The sequence below is a fragment of the Eleutherodactylus coqui genome, chromosome 2, assembly GCF_035609145.1.
Source record: "Eleutherodactylus coqui strain aEleCoq1 chromosome 2, aEleCoq1.hap1, whole genome shotgun sequence".
In the NCBI taxonomy this organism is placed as follows: Eukaryota; Metazoa; Chordata; class Amphibia; order Anura; family Eleutherodactylidae; genus Eleutherodactylus; species Eleutherodactylus coqui.
In genome coordinates, this window is record NC_089838.1 from 42,662,203 (window position 1) to 42,677,529 (window position 15,327).

Sequence of the window (15,327 nt, forward strand, 5' to 3'; positions counted from 1 at the left end):
TGGGGATCCAACCTCTGGGATTCCTGCTGATCAAGGAAGAGGCCGGAGCTCTTCCTGCAAGGAAGACTAAACGGCACTGAACTGCAGTATCAGGCATAGCTGTCTGTACGGACGCCACGTCATGGTGTTATAAGTCTCCTCACTCACTCACCTTCTAGGTGCTCTCCCTAAGGAGAAAAGATAGTGTTCCTGTCTCACATCACAGGCCTCTCGCTAGCCAAGCCAGAAACCTGCTGCACACTGATGAAGGGCAAACATCCCGAAACAGCTGTCTGTGTATGGATTCTGTCTTGGCTTTCAATTCCCAGTCATTGTTACAAGGCTTGTATAACATTGGCTTGCAGGAATGCTGCCTTCCAGTAGGTGGCGCTGCAGAGGTATTGTTCCATCGCCCTTATTGGAAACCCCCCACCATAGAAACATTGATCTTCTTTCACTTTTAGGTCTGGTCTCCCTACAATGATAGATGAGAAGATGAGAAGTTCTTATCGCCGCCCAGAAATTATCTGCAAAGCCTACCCTGCTAGATTAATTTTCAGTTATGTGATCATGCTTAGTCTTTCGCATTTAGGAACCTTCTTCAGTTTTTAGAAAAGTCAAATATATCCAGAAAAAGTAATGTGATATATCAAATCATTCAGATATTTCAATGTTTTTTTGGTGGTGATCCAATCTTGGGTCCCTACAGGCAGCTCTGTCCGGTACTGTAGCTCATTCCCCCATAGCCCTTCCTTGCACAAAACACTGTGGGCCTTCGTTGTGCTGATCAGCTGGGCTCCAGTAGGTTGGACCACCAGGATCAGATCTTCTTAACTAAGGATTCTCCTGAAGATTCCCTTTAGCATATGTTCACAGCTAACCCACAGAGTAATTAAAGCGTCCCTTCAGTCTTGTACAAACAAAGATGACCACCTTTCTTGTCATCATCACCTAAGCGCTCTCCTTTTTCTCTCTTCACACTGTGCATTAGTATGCATTGGTAGTCTAAACGAATTTCGAATGGATTTTGAGCGATAATTGTCGCGTGTAAATGACCCTACATGGCGCGCTGACTGGTGAGTGCTGTCCATGTGGGCAGCACTAATTGATTAATCAAAACCGCATGTAGTGTCTTAAGGCCCATTTACATGGGACCAGTGTTGGGCAAACAATGCCCGGCACTCATCCCCGCACTTACTAGCTCCCGTGCTGCTGCACAAGAGTGAGTATCATTGGCTCACAACGGGGTGGCAGGAGGAGATTTCTCTCCTCGCTCTCCCTCGCCACTCTCCATTCACTTAACATAGCAACTGTTCAGTACTGAACGACTGTTACTTAGACTGAGTGATCATTGTTCAGCTCATTGTCCATCGTTTATGCAGCATAAACGATGGATCATCTTTGAAATAGCTGTAGAATTAAGCTTGTTGCTGATGGGTTGTCTTCTAAGATGTAGAGTCGCACTGGGTGTGGTGGTCATTTTCAGTGTCCGAGTAGAAACAGATTATCTGTATCAGAGCACAATTAGATAACACATATACTGGGCTGCAGGAAATGACCAGTTCTCAAAAGCAGCCTTGTGATTCCATCAGCAGACTATAAACTATGTTAACGCCTATTACTACTCTCAATTTTGGTAACCAGGTCCCCAATACACATACAGCTGAGCACCTCAGCTTCCAAAATTGTATTACTTGACTAGTAAGCCAATAGAAGAAAAATGTTGTGCAACCCAAAACTATCAGAAAGTTTAAACGGATATGCTTACAGTATAAGGAATCATTGAGATTACATAAGTGTCTGAAAGATCTGTTTCATTGTGTCTGAAGAAGTAAGCTGAGAGGTTCGAAAGCTCGCTAGAACATCATATATTTTTGTTAGACATTAAAAGGTATCATATCTACAAGATTACTTGGTTTCTCTTGCTGGGAACAATCACACAAGGATTATTAGTAGAGATGAGCGAGCACGCTTGGATACAGCAGTTACTCAAGCGAGCATTGCTCTTCTCGAGTAAGTGCTTACTGGTCCAAGCGTGCTCGGGAAGGGGGGCGTGGGGGTGAGCGGCCAGGTGTAGCGGGGAGGAGAGAGAGCGAGATCTCTCTCACGCTCACCCCCCTCCTGCCGCTTGCCGCTCACCCCCGCCGCACGCTCGCTCATCTTTAATTATTAGACATATGCAAGCAGGTTACAGTCAATGGAAGGAAAACTGTTGCATACAAGAGAAACACATATGTAACAGTGGTCAAGGTCTATAGCAAAAAGTTATATCTGCAGCAAGAGATAGGGCCATCCAGTGGCCTATACGTCAGGGCTCCTAAACCTTTAGACTTTGTAACCAAAAGGCACCCGAATGAATTGTAAATGGGGTTTTCCCGGATTAGAAACACACATTTTCCTTAAAGATTCCCATAGTTTATGTAACAGGGATGTAAACTTTAATACAATTATAAGGGGATTTATGAAACTGCCCTGATTCTGAAATCTAGATAACAGAACGGGGCGCAGCTCATTATTCAGGCACTGCAGAGTTTTATTGATGCTAAGCTCTTCCCAAATCTTTAGATGCCTTAATTGAGAGGCACGGAAATAGTCATTCCCTTTAGTTGCGTTATCATTCTTGTAATAACCCTTTTTCTTTCGGATGTATAATAATGAGCAAGAAAAGCATTCACTTTCTCATAGATGGTCATTGTCAGAGACCTTCGTTGAAGCTTCTGCACCACAATGCAAAATCTGTAACAAGTCCCCGTATACCATGTGTCATTTATAATACTACTGTCTTCTTATATGGCAGAGGAGCCTTTGGGCTCCCTCAGGCACCAGGTCCTAAATGCTGCTGTTACCTCTGCACTCCTTAAAGCTGCGCCCCTGGTCATGATTAATATGAACGCTACTACATAGACAGTGAATTGTATATTGTTATATAAATTGTTTTTTGTGTAGGTGGCTTAGCAATACTTGAATACTTATGGAATGATTCAATGGTCTCTGAGAACACAATGGCAATGGAAGCATTGAATGATCTTAAACTACTTCACCGCTACTTGGAAATCTACGGAGTGGCAGATAAGGTATGAACATAAAATACATCACGTTTCTTTGACTGACCTTTTAGAATAAGCTGCTCTGTGTGTACTCTAAAATGATTTCTTCCCATTATATGGCTTGTATATGGCATTTATCACCAGTTTATCATCTATAGTTTCTATCTCTAATTCTTAGTTTTCATTGAGTTGGTCAGTGCAGACTGACTGCTATGATCGCACAATATACTGCACACACAGGAGTACAGAAACTCTTCTTTACTGTCTCTGTCGCCCAACCTCAAAAGTAACAGCAGCAGTAATGAACAGTGTGGATGTGACTTCAGTAGCTGTGAGACAGCAAACACTGTGAGTCTCTGCTTCTCTCATACTTCTCCATCCCCCAGCCACTCTCCATAGACTTCTATGGGAAGCCAGAGACAGCACTCCCATACACTTCCCTTAATTAGTCTCTCTGTTATTAGAGACTGACATCACTTGACAGCAATTAGTGGACCCTAAATTGGAGCACTTTAAAATAATTTTATTGCGCAAAAACATTATCTTAGGTCAATAAAGTATTTGTACTTTTCTCAGTTGGCTACCGCATAAGCACAAGTTTGTTCAATGTGCAGTGGCCATTTAAGCTATCCTCTTATTGTAATTTTTCCGTCAGGTCTCCTTTGACTTGGGCTTGGCCCGTGGTTTGGATTACTATACTGGAGTGATCTATGAAGCTGTACTGCTTGAAAGCCCAGAAGAACCTTTTAGTTTACAAGATGGTGATACTAGCAAGATAACCAAATTTGGCAGCATAGCTGCAGGAGGGCGTTATGATGACCTGGTGTCTAAGTTCGATGTCAATGGCAGAAAAGTACCATGTGTGGGGATCAGCATTGGAATTGAGAGAATACTATCTATAGCACAGAAGAAAGCACAGGTAAGCGTAAAAGGGCAGAAGTAGATTTTAAAATGAATAATGATTTGTTTGAACATTGACTTAAGATCAAAGGCACATGTAGCTTCCTATACAAACTGCACATGGAGAGAGAATAAGGGCCCTTTTACACTAATGGGTCTTTTCTTGAGGGTGAGTACCAATCGGCGAGATCGGTGCTCATCCTAGCCTAAACACAGGTTTTTCGATTGTGTGGGGGACTGAGGAACAACCAATTGTGCATGTGATCATTTGTCCGCCATTCAGTTACATTAGTGTCGACAGCACCTTCCCTGTTCACGGGGGGGGGGGGGGGGGGGGGGGTGTACTGCCAAGAACATAAAAACGATCAGCCAATAAGCAAGCACTTGCTCGTTTGTCAGCTGATCAGGCTCGACTTTTTATGGCTGGGAAAATGTACAATCCTATGAACCTTCTATCCTGATCATCGGCCATGTAAAAGGCCCTTAAAGTATACCTGACTTTTCAGATAACGTTTCAACGTTTCAGAATAAGCTGCCATGTGTGTACATGAGGAATAACACTATTTCTGGCCATTATTTGACTTGTATCCTGCATTTTCCCCTTGTTCGCCTCTGCAGTGTATATTTGATTCTCAATCCTCTCAAAACTGGTGGGAAGAGTCTCTTCTGTGCTATGCATGTGTTCTATAGACTGTACACAGAGAGCTGCAGAGTGTTTGGTCTCTGTCTGTTACACACAGACATAACCTCATCATGCAGGAGCATATAGAAAGATCTAGCAGTGTACACATGTATAAACAGCAGCAGATATCTCAGCATTATCTCCAGCATTCACATCTGTGTAAATGTCTCTGTCTCCCTGCATACAGTTCAGTGAGCAGGAATCGAATCAAAACTTTAGAGCACTTTTTCAGCACACAAACGTTATTTTAAGTAAATAAATAATAGTATAGCGAATTATTGCACTGGCTATCATACAATCACAAGTTGTGTAAAAAGTTAGTGTCCTTTGAAGTTATTGTTTTTCAGTGTAAATAATGGCAAAGCAGAGCAATCATTGCCTGAGATATCTTAAAGGGGTTGTCTCGCGAAAGCAAGTGGGGTTAAGCACTTCTGTATGGCCATATTAATGCACTTTGTAATATACATCGTGCATTAAATATGAGCCATACAGAAGTTATTCACTTACCTGCTCCGTTGCTGGCGTCCCCGTTGCCATGGCTCCGTCTAACTTGGGTGTCTTCTTGCTTTTTTAGACGCGCTTGCGCAGATCTATCTTCTCCATTCAGCTCGGCATCACCGGCATTTTGGCTCCGCCCCTTGTACGCGTCATCGCGAAGCTCCGCCCCGTCACATGTGCCGATTCCAGCCTCTGATTGGCTGGAATCGGCACATGTGACGGGGGCGGAGCTTCGCGATGACGCGTACAAGGGGGCGGAGCCAAAATGCCGGTGATGCCGAGCCGAATGGAGAAGATAGATCTCGCAAGCGCGTCTAAAAAAGCAAGAAGACACCCAAGTTAGACGGAGCCATGGCAACGGGGACGCCAGCAACGGAGCAGGTAAGTGAATAACTTCTGTATGGCTCATATTTAATGCACGATGTATATTACAAAGTGCATTAATATGGCCATACAGAAGTGCTTAACCCCACTTGCTTTCGCGAGACAACCCCTTTAACTAAAGGGGTTTGAGCTCTCTATAGAGTACTATATCAAAATTGTTGGGGGATGGAGCCCATGACCCCCCCCCACCTCAATTTTCATCTTCTAATATGTCATTGTAACTTGTCAGAGTATTGTTTGATGGCTTAACTGTAGAAGTTACATCACTGGTGCTGCCCCTTTGTTGTAGGAATCTTTTAAGAGTATCCGAACCACAGAAACTCAAGTGCTGGTGGCTTCTGCGCAGCCAAATTACTTAGAGGAGAGGATGAAACTTATCACTGTGCTTTGGGACTCTGGCATTAAAGTAAGTACCCAGTTTATAAGACCTGAAAATAAGACAAGGTCTTATATTAATTTTTGCTCCATGTAGATCTGCCTGGGCACTATTTAAATTGCCTTGTTTTATTATCTGTAACTAGAGATTATTTTTAGAGTAGGGCCTATAGTTCAAGCATCCTCAAAAATCCTGAAAAATCATGCTAGGTCTTATTTTCAGGGTAGGTCTTATTTTCAGGGAAGCAGGGTATATCCCGTTTCCTTGTTTGCTGTGCATACATAAAGGACATTTAATATGTGTACTTTTAATTATTTATGGCCCTCCCTTTTTCAGATACCTACATTATACACCAGGAGCCACACCTGCAGCCTGGTCCTCTCCCTGTGGTCTCCCTATTAGCTGTGCTGACATGGCAACCTAGATACTCACCGTGGCCATCCAGCATGTGTTGCCCAAGCAATTACTGAAGAAGAGGTTTTTCCTCAAAGCGCGTTTGTTCTGCTGGTTTTACTCCTCATAGAATAAAATCTTTATATCTTACCATCATCACCATTTTTTGGAGTCGTTGCGCCTTGAGATGTTTTTCTCTCACTCCCACTGTGTTCTTATTTAGTTATCATTTTTACATTTCTTTAAAAGTCCAAAATGTTTTTTTTTATTTGCAAATTGTTTCTCAGTCACCCTAAGGGCTCCTTCCCACGAACGGATTTCCAAAAATCCGCCGCATTGCCCGCAGCTATTAGGTTCTATTGAACCTAATAGCTCAATGCTCACGGTGCAGAATTCCATCGCGGAATTACGCACTGTGAAATCACCCAACCTCACCCGTGGCATGCTCTATTTGCCGCGGGTGTATGAGCAGACGGCTTCCATTGCAGTCAATGGAAGCCGTCCGTCACGCTATCTTCCGCTGTAGCACAGCGAAAGATAGCGTGAAACCGCTTCCCCACCCACCGCCAGCCGCGTAATATGACGCAGCCGGCGTGTCATATCACGTTGCGGACGTGTCACATGACGCGGCCAGCGCGTCGCGTCACGCGCTTTATTGCGCATGCGCGCCGAAGCGTCATGTGGGAGGGAAGACTCTGGATCCAGAGGTAAGTATTGGGGTCTCTGGGGGGCGCCCTGATGGGCTCCACCGCGGAATTCCGCAGCTGAGCCCGTCACGGCCGTGTGAAGCCGGCCTAAATGAAGTTGTAGGAATATTGATTTCTATTTTAGATACAGAAAAAAAAGCCCAAACTAACACTAATGCTTTAAAGGGGTTGTCTCGCGAAAGCAAGTGGGGTTAAGCACTTCTGTATGGCCATATTAATGCACTTTGTAATATACATCGTGCATTAAATATGTGCCATACAGAAGTTATTCACTTACCTTCCCTGCGCTGGCGTCCCCGTCTCCATGGCTCCGTCTAACTTCAGCGTCTATCGCCCGATTAGACGCGCTTGCGCAGAAGGGTCTTCTGCCTTAGGGTCTGTCCGGCAGCAGCTGCGTTTTGGCTCCGCCCCCTCCTGCACGTCATCGCGTAGCTCCGCCCCGTCATGTGTGCCGATTCCAGCCTCCTGATTGGCTGGAATCGGCACACGTGACTGGGTGGAGCTACGCGATGCCGCGTAGAAGGGGCGGAGCCAAAACGCAGCTGCTGCCGGACCAAGCCGAAGGCAGAAGACCCTTCTGTGCAAGCGCGTCTAATCGGGCGATTAGACGCTGAAGTTAGACGGAGCTATGGAGACGGGGACGCCAGCGCAGGGAAGGTAAGTGAATAACTTCTGTATGGCACATATTTAATGCACGATGTATATTACAAAGTGCATTAATATGGCCATTCAGAAGTGCTTAACCCCACTTGCTTTCGCGAGACAACCCCTTTAAAAAATAAAATCCACTACAATGTTTGTGTCCAGTGTTGTATATTCAAGGGATGCTGAAAACCATAAGTAACTGGTCATGTGAAGCTAATTACAGTAACATATGCCTTATAATAACAGTCCTCACATAGTGATTCATTGAATCAGTAGTGTGCAATAAGCCACATAGGGGCATGCTACCCTTGGGTGAACACGCTGCAGTCACTGGGTCTTCCTTTACATCTGTTTACTGTATGTGACACAGAGCAGTATATACTCTATATGCAGGGCAGCAGAGTGTATATGAAACAGTATACTTCTCTTCAGACCTCAGTGGGTTAGATTTCAATCTTGTGTTTTTTGGGGGGGGTTTTTGTGTGTGTTTTTTTTTTATCATCAGCATTTTTCCTCCATATTCAATTATACACATAATACCGTAAATCATAGCATCGTAGAGTTGGAAGGGTCATTGGATCAAATCCCCTGCTCAGTGCAGGATTCACTAAATCATCCCAGACAGACACTTGTCCAGCCTTTGTTTGAACATTTCCATTGAAGGAGAACTCACCGCCTCCCGTGGTAACCTGTTCCACTCATTGATCCCCCTCACTGTCTAATATCTAATCTGTGTCTCCTCCCTTTCAGTTTCATCCCATTGCTTCTAGTCTTTCCTTGTGAAGATGAGAATAGGGCTGATCCCTCTGCTCTGTGACGGCCCTTCAGATATTTGTAGACCGCTATTAAGTCTCCTCTCAGCCTTCTCTTCTGCAAGCTAAACATTCCCAGATCCTTTAACCGTTCCTCCTAGGACATGATTTGCAGACCACTGACCATCTTAGTAACTCTTCTCTGAACTTGCTCCAGTTTGTCTATGTCTTTTCCTTAAAGTGGGGTGCCCAGAACTGGGCACAGTATTCCAGGTCTAAGGTCTGACCAAGTAAGAGTAGAGGGGGGGATGACTACCTTGCGTGATCTAGACTCCATGCTTTTCTTAACCCCTGAACGCTATGTTACAGAAGTTTATGTCCTTGTAGTGTGTTAATTAATGTAAACTTGCGTCATGTGGATGGCGCGGGATCAAAAGCAGAGCCCAGACCTTCCCACAGCGAGAGGCAGCTATTACTGATAGGCGGCCTTTCACTGCAACAGCTGGGATACAGAAGAACAGCGATCCCCACAGTTTTTACCCCACATGCCGGGATTTGCGAAGGGTCAATGGGTTGCCATTGCCTATGATCGCTATGGTAAGCGATAAGGCATCGCAGTGTAGAAGTCCTGCAATGCATTATCATAACAATCATAGCTGTTATGCTTTAAGCTTCCTAGAGGGATGTAAAAAATGTAAATTTAAAAAAGTGTTTTTTGCGCACTTTACCCTATTTGCATAAAAATCAATATAAATTGTTAAAAATCCCACATATTGGTTATCTTATCGGTAAGGACTAGAGATGAGCGAGTATACCCGCTAAGGCACATTACTTGAGCGAGTAGTGCCTTAGCCGCGTATTTCCCCGCTCGTCTCTAAAGATTCGGGGGCCGGCACGGGTGACAGGTGAGTTGCGGCGGGTAGCGGGGGGGAGAGAGAGATCTCCCCTCAGTTCCTCCCCGCTCTCCCTCGCCGGCCCCCGAATCTTTAGAGATGAGTGGGGAGATACTCGGCTAAGGCACTACTTGCTCGAGTAATGTGCCTTAGCGAGTATACTCGCTCATCTCTAGTAAGGACCTGTACAATAAATTGGATCTTGACATGAGCCGGTCATGTGTTCTTACTTCCGGCGGTGCGGAGAGTCGTCCGTACCTGCAGTGCGGCCGTCTTATCGTGCAGTAAGACGGGCGCAACGGCGCCTGGATGCGCCCATGTGACTGAGCCCTAAATGATTGTTTTACCACCCAAAAAAACAGTAAAAGTGATCAAAAAAATTCATATGTATCCCAAAATTATACCAATAAAAACTACGGCTCATCATGCAAAGCATAAGCGTCACAGAGCTCCATCCATGGATAGTTTAAAAAGTTATGGGAGTTTGAATGCAATTGTGTAGACAAAATATAATTATCAAAACAGGGTTTTTATAGTGCAAAAGGGGAAAAAACTAAAAAAAATAGTAATAGTAATAATTTTGGTATCTTTATTATTGTACAGACCTGCAGAAAAAGTAAATCATGTCAGTCATGCTGCATGATTAATGCTGTAAAAAAAGAAAAAAAAAACAATGGCCAAATTGATGTGCATTCTCTCCCTGCCCTCCAAAAGAAAATTTATGAAACTTATTAATTTCAGAATTAGTTCCAAGATAGCAGATCCCTGTGTTTTCTTTTCTACTTTTTAGAACATAAAGTTGTCAGCAAGAGCGGATAAGAATTTGTTGGATCCATTACTTTTACCTGAGAGATTTCCAACAAATGTCTGGATAGGTAAAATCTCCCATGATCACTATGTCATGCTTTTTTGAGAGCTTGGCCATCTGATGTAGAAAGAGTTTATCCATATCTTCTGCTTGTCCAGGCAGCTTATAGTAAATGCTTACAGTACTGGTGCATCTTGTCTTCACTAGAACTAGGGGTGGAGACATGGGTTGGCCTCACTGTGGCTGGCCAACTAATGTCTCCACCCCTAGTTCCGGTGGAGACAAGATGCACCAGTACCAATGCCTACAATGGTGTCCTTTCTGTTCTCTCCCTGTATTCCTACCCAAACCGTTTCTACATAACTACCATGCTCTGAAGCTTGAATCTCTGTGGAGATGTATGCTTTCCTAACATACAATGTAATACCTCCTCCCCTTTACTTAGGCTGATTTTTATAACTGTATCCTTTAAGTTGTATCCTTCAAGCTTTGTATTCCAATCATGTTTATTTTTCCACAAGTTTCTGTGATGTTCTAGGACATCATATTTCTCTTCCTGTGTTAGAAGCTCCAATGCTCCTTGTTTGTTTCCCATGCTCTGTTCATATGTGTGAAAACATTTGCGTTTGTGCTTGTCTCTTGCTCCTTTACTTTCCTTCAGTTTTCTTTTTTGTCTTTGTTCTTTCTTTCCACTTCTAATAGCAAGATTCTCATTAGCTGTATATTTTTACTTTTCCCTTCCCATATTGTTCTAGTTTAAAGCTCTTCTGATGAGTGTAGCAAATTGCCTGCCAAATATATGCTTGCTTACCTGTTTTTATAAGGTGCAACCCGTCTCTAGCAAGCAATCCATCATATAGGTAATTCACTCTATGGTCTAGAAATCCAAATCTTTGCTGACGATACCATCGACATAGCCAGCTGTTAACGTCAAGAATCCTGTTCCATCTTCTTATTCCATGTCCATCCACCAGGAAGAGGGATGAGAAGGCCACCTCTGTTCCTAGTTCCTTCACTTTCCTGCCAAGGTCTTCATTTTTTTGCAGTATCGTTTGCACCAACATGTATTAGTAGGAATGGGTGGTGTTCTGTAGGACTGAAGAGTTTTGACAGCCTATCAGACACATCTTTGATTTATGCTCCTGGTAGACAGCACACCTTTCGTGAGGTGTCAGGTCTGCAGACCGCTGCCTCTGTTCCTCTCCATAGGGAATCCCCCACAACCATCACTCTCCTTCTCTTCTTCACAACAAGAACACTTTTTCTCCATCCAGGAGGATTCTGAGTGATTACTAGACTGCTCTTTGTGGGCAAAGTAATATCTTCATTGTTCTCCTACGTGAGAGCCTGGTACCGGCTCCCGAGCCGTATGGGTACTGACTGACTCCTTATCCTCCTGCTGCTTTGGGTCACATGCTTCCATTCCTCGGCTTCTATAGGTACACTGAAAATGTATTTTCCTTCAACATTCTAAAGAGCTACTTCTGCTCTGTCGAGAAAATCCTTATCTTCCTTAATGAGTTTCAATGTAGCTATTCTCTCCTGAAGCCTTTGCATCTTTTCCTCTAACAGAGACACAAGCTTGCATTTCTGGCAGGTGAAGTTTGGCTTTTCCTCTGGGAGATCTGTGAACGTATAGCTCCATATGGCTACTCACCCCTTTCATGTTGCACATAGATAGTTGATGTCCACTTCCAAACTTCTAAAAGTCAAGAATTCTTGTAATGATATTTAACATACAAGATGTTACTAAGTGTAAACATTCTGATGATGTCCTCCAAGCAGCTAAACCCAGCAATTGTCCCACTCACAGCAACTCTTCCCAAAATGCATCAGGAATAAGCAAATAATATTCCTGGAGCTCCAATCCTTGGTCTTTTTTTATTGAGAATGCTGACCCTTCACTGATATTAAAAACTGGAATCCTGTTTACTTCACTTGTAGTAGAGATGACTGCACTGTGACGGTAGATGACAGACTTTAATGGAGAGTAATTACACATGCTATTATAGAAAACCTATCCCCCGGATAAGAGGCAGCTGCCGTTTCTGTAGTCTGTAGGATCTGAACACCATTAAACCCTTAAGGACACTGCCTATTTGGGCCTTCATCCCCACCTTCCTGAGCTCATGCTATGGAGAGTAATTACACATGCTATTATAGAAAACCCAGCCACCGGATAAGAGGCAGCTGCCGTTTCTGTAGTCTGTAGGATCTGAACACCATTAAACCCTTAAGGACACTGCCTATTTGGGCCTTCATCCCCACCTTCCTGAGCTCATGCCATCACTCTACCATAAATGTGCGGTGGTTCATGAGAAACACCCATTGCCTGTGCCATACAATTAAGGTGTGGAGTGGTGTTAAGGGATTAGCTTTGAATTATGCATTTCATCTGGAACTCCAGCACAACCCAAAAGCAAAGAGTTTCATTTTGCTGTTAACAGTAAATATTCATTCCCAAGTATGGATGGATACATTCACATACTGTGGATTTTGTCTTGGATTTTGACAGCAGATTTCACAATTTCAGTTGAAAGGATTATTTTTGCTGTGGATCTGCACCACAATCAGTACTTGACCAATGGTGCCGATGTTGACACGGATTTTGGTGCAGATTTTTGAGTGTGGAAAATCTGCACAAATTCCGTTATTAGGTGTGAACTTACCTTCTTTAAAAATTTTCAACTAAATTTGATATTTTTATTTTCTCCAAACTAGGCAGAAATGCTTCACAAGAAGAATCCTAAATTACTTCCTCAGTTGCACTACTGTGAGAAGACAGGCATTCCACTAGTGGCCATTATTGGAGAGCAAGAACTGAAAGATGGAGTGGTAAAGCTGAGAGATGTTGCGACACGAGAGGAGGTACAAACCAATGTAAACTTGTAACCTGATATAGTATGTAGTCAACTGAAAATAATCAGAATAGTGATAGAGGCCAGTAAAAATTTACCCCCCACTCATTTTACCAACCTGGAAAGGATGGAAGTCTGAGTCAAAACCTTGAGCCGACTACCTAAACCATGCGGCGATTGAACCCACAACCTTCAGGTCATGAGCGAGACCTTAGGACTGCATTTCTGTTGCCTTAACACTCTGCGCCACACAGGGCTGCTGCAGCAGCATGTGATGCTATCACTTGCAGCATAATTTCTTTTTATTTTGAGGCTTTGTTCATTAACAAGTGACAAATGGTCTCTCTTTTATGCTAGTATACTAGGGAAGCTGTTAGTAGCATATTTTATGCCTGCAGATAAGTCTTACCATGTCATTTTCATTTTTAACAGATCAACATTCCCAGGGAATATTTAGCAAAAGAAATCCAGAAACGGACAAGTTAGAGGTAATTCACTCATATATGTTCATACATAGGATCTACTAATCCTAAAATAATGAAGACAACATGTACAAAACCCCCAAGAAGATACATCAGAACACTTTTTTTTTTATTCTGAGACTGTTTATAAGGTGTGTAAATAAATGGTTTTATGAGTTCTTGTGTTTTGCCTTGTTTTTTTCTGGTTATACTCTCAATAAAGATTTTTGATTGCAGCTATAATTCGGATATAATAGCAAAGAAAAGGTGTCGAGAAAGCTTACGCTGCTTTTACACCTGTGGAGGGCTCAGTTCAGGTTTTCTGTCTGTCTGTTCCGTTTTTGGAGGCGAGAAACTGAAATAAAACAGAAAAAGGGATCAGGTTTTTTTTGCCCATTGATTGGATGGGAAACTAAAGCAGTCTGCAGCATTATTTTTCCATTAAAAAAGAAAAAACAGAAACCTGACGGAATGGAAACCCCTTGAAATCAATAGAGAAAAAAAAACAAATCCATCTCATTTCAGTTTCTCTTCTCCAAACATGGAGCACTACTGGAGCCTTACCTTATTGCAATCTTTATTGTGCCCTGTGAATTTTACACATTATATGTAGTATAAAAATATCCCATGTGTCTGGAAATAATCCCTCTCAGTGGTGCACATCCTCAAAGGTTTTAAGCGACAGTGGGCCCAAGAATCAGCAGATTGGTGGATCTCTGAGCTGAGGGTCCCCTTAGGTCATCAATAGATGATCGATCGGTTATCAATTGAAAAGAAGTCCAGGAATATTCCATTAACTGGCATCACCATCCCTCAGTATATATATATATATATATATATATATATCTATATCCCTAATAAAAAACCCTATCTGAAACACTAACCCTTACAACCAACAAGAGGGCACTAAGATCCACAGACAAGAAAAAGAAACTGAGCAGAGCAAAATGAGAATAGTTAAAGCTAGAAAAAAGCAAATGACAAACACAATACTAAGAAGCAAGGAATGGACTAGACATAACCATAAGGACAAAAGTACACAGTAGAAACAAAGCCAAAACTAAGAACGGGACACCAGAAGCATGTAAGGAGTAGAGATAAAAATAATGTCAGGAACAGCGCTCACCGTATAATGGATCAAATTTTCAATATATTGATAAATAGAGGGGACTCACCTGCTGCTCACGGACTCGTCCCCCCCCCCCCCAAAAAAGGAAACGGACCGCTGCACCTCAGAAATCAACCCTCTGCAACAAAGCTATATCCGGGCAAAATCCTTTCCTTTAACCAGGTGGAGCCCTCTGGTGAGCAGCAGGAACATGGCTGCATCATCGCGTGGTGACGTCATGACGGCGGAAGAGTACCCCAGTGTATTTAAGAAAGGGATTCCTATACAGGAGGATGCTTGAAAAAGGGGGCGCTGTTGCCCCGAAACGCGTAGCATCGGAACCATGTGCCGGCTATTTGACATTTACGTTTTGTTGTTCTTTTGTTTGTTTAATAAAAACTAGTGTTTACTAATCCTGGAGAATTGAGATTTGTGACTTGGACATCTCGTTGGTGGAGATATCTTAAAGGAGATGTCCCGCGCCGAAACGGGTTTTTTTTTTTTTAAACCCCCCCCCCCGTTCGGCGCGAGACAACCCCGATGCAGGGGTTAAAAAAACCACCCGCACAGCGCTTACCTGAATCCCGGCGGTCCGGCGTCTTCATACTCACCTGCTGAAGATGGCCGCCGGGATCCTCTGTCTTCATGGACCGCAGGGCTTCTGTGCGGTCCATTGCCGATTCCAGCCTCCTGATTGGCTGGAATCGGCACGTGACGGGGCGGAGCTACACGGAGCTACACGGAGCCCCATAGAGAAGAGGAGAAGACCCGGACTGCGCAAGCGCGGCTAATTTGGCCATCGGAGGGCGAAAATTAGTCGGCACCATGGAGACGAG

The 15,327-nt window shown here is 43.5% G+C and overlaps 1 protein-coding gene across 1 annotated transcript in view; it reads left to right on the forward strand.

Moving 5' to 3' along the window:
* The window catches only part of LOC136611247 (histidine--tRNA ligase, cytoplasmic-like), an 85,685-nt gene extending 72,119 nt beyond the window's left edge, over positions 1-13,566 (forward strand). Inside the window, exons 10-14 of the mRNA XM_066590682.1 lie at positions 2,926-3,053; positions 3,682-3,945; positions 5,780-5,896; positions 12,786-12,932; positions 13,355-13,566. Coding sequence (XP_066446779.1) covers positions 2,926-3,053; positions 3,682-3,945; positions 5,780-5,896; positions 12,786-12,932; positions 13,355-13,408 — 710 coding nt within the window. The 3' untranslated portion in view covers positions 13,409-13,566. The remainder of the gene's footprint in view (positions 1-2,925; positions 3,054-3,681; positions 3,946-5,779; positions 5,897-12,785; positions 12,933-13,354) is intronic.
* Positions 13,567-15,327: the final 1,761 nt, after the last annotated feature.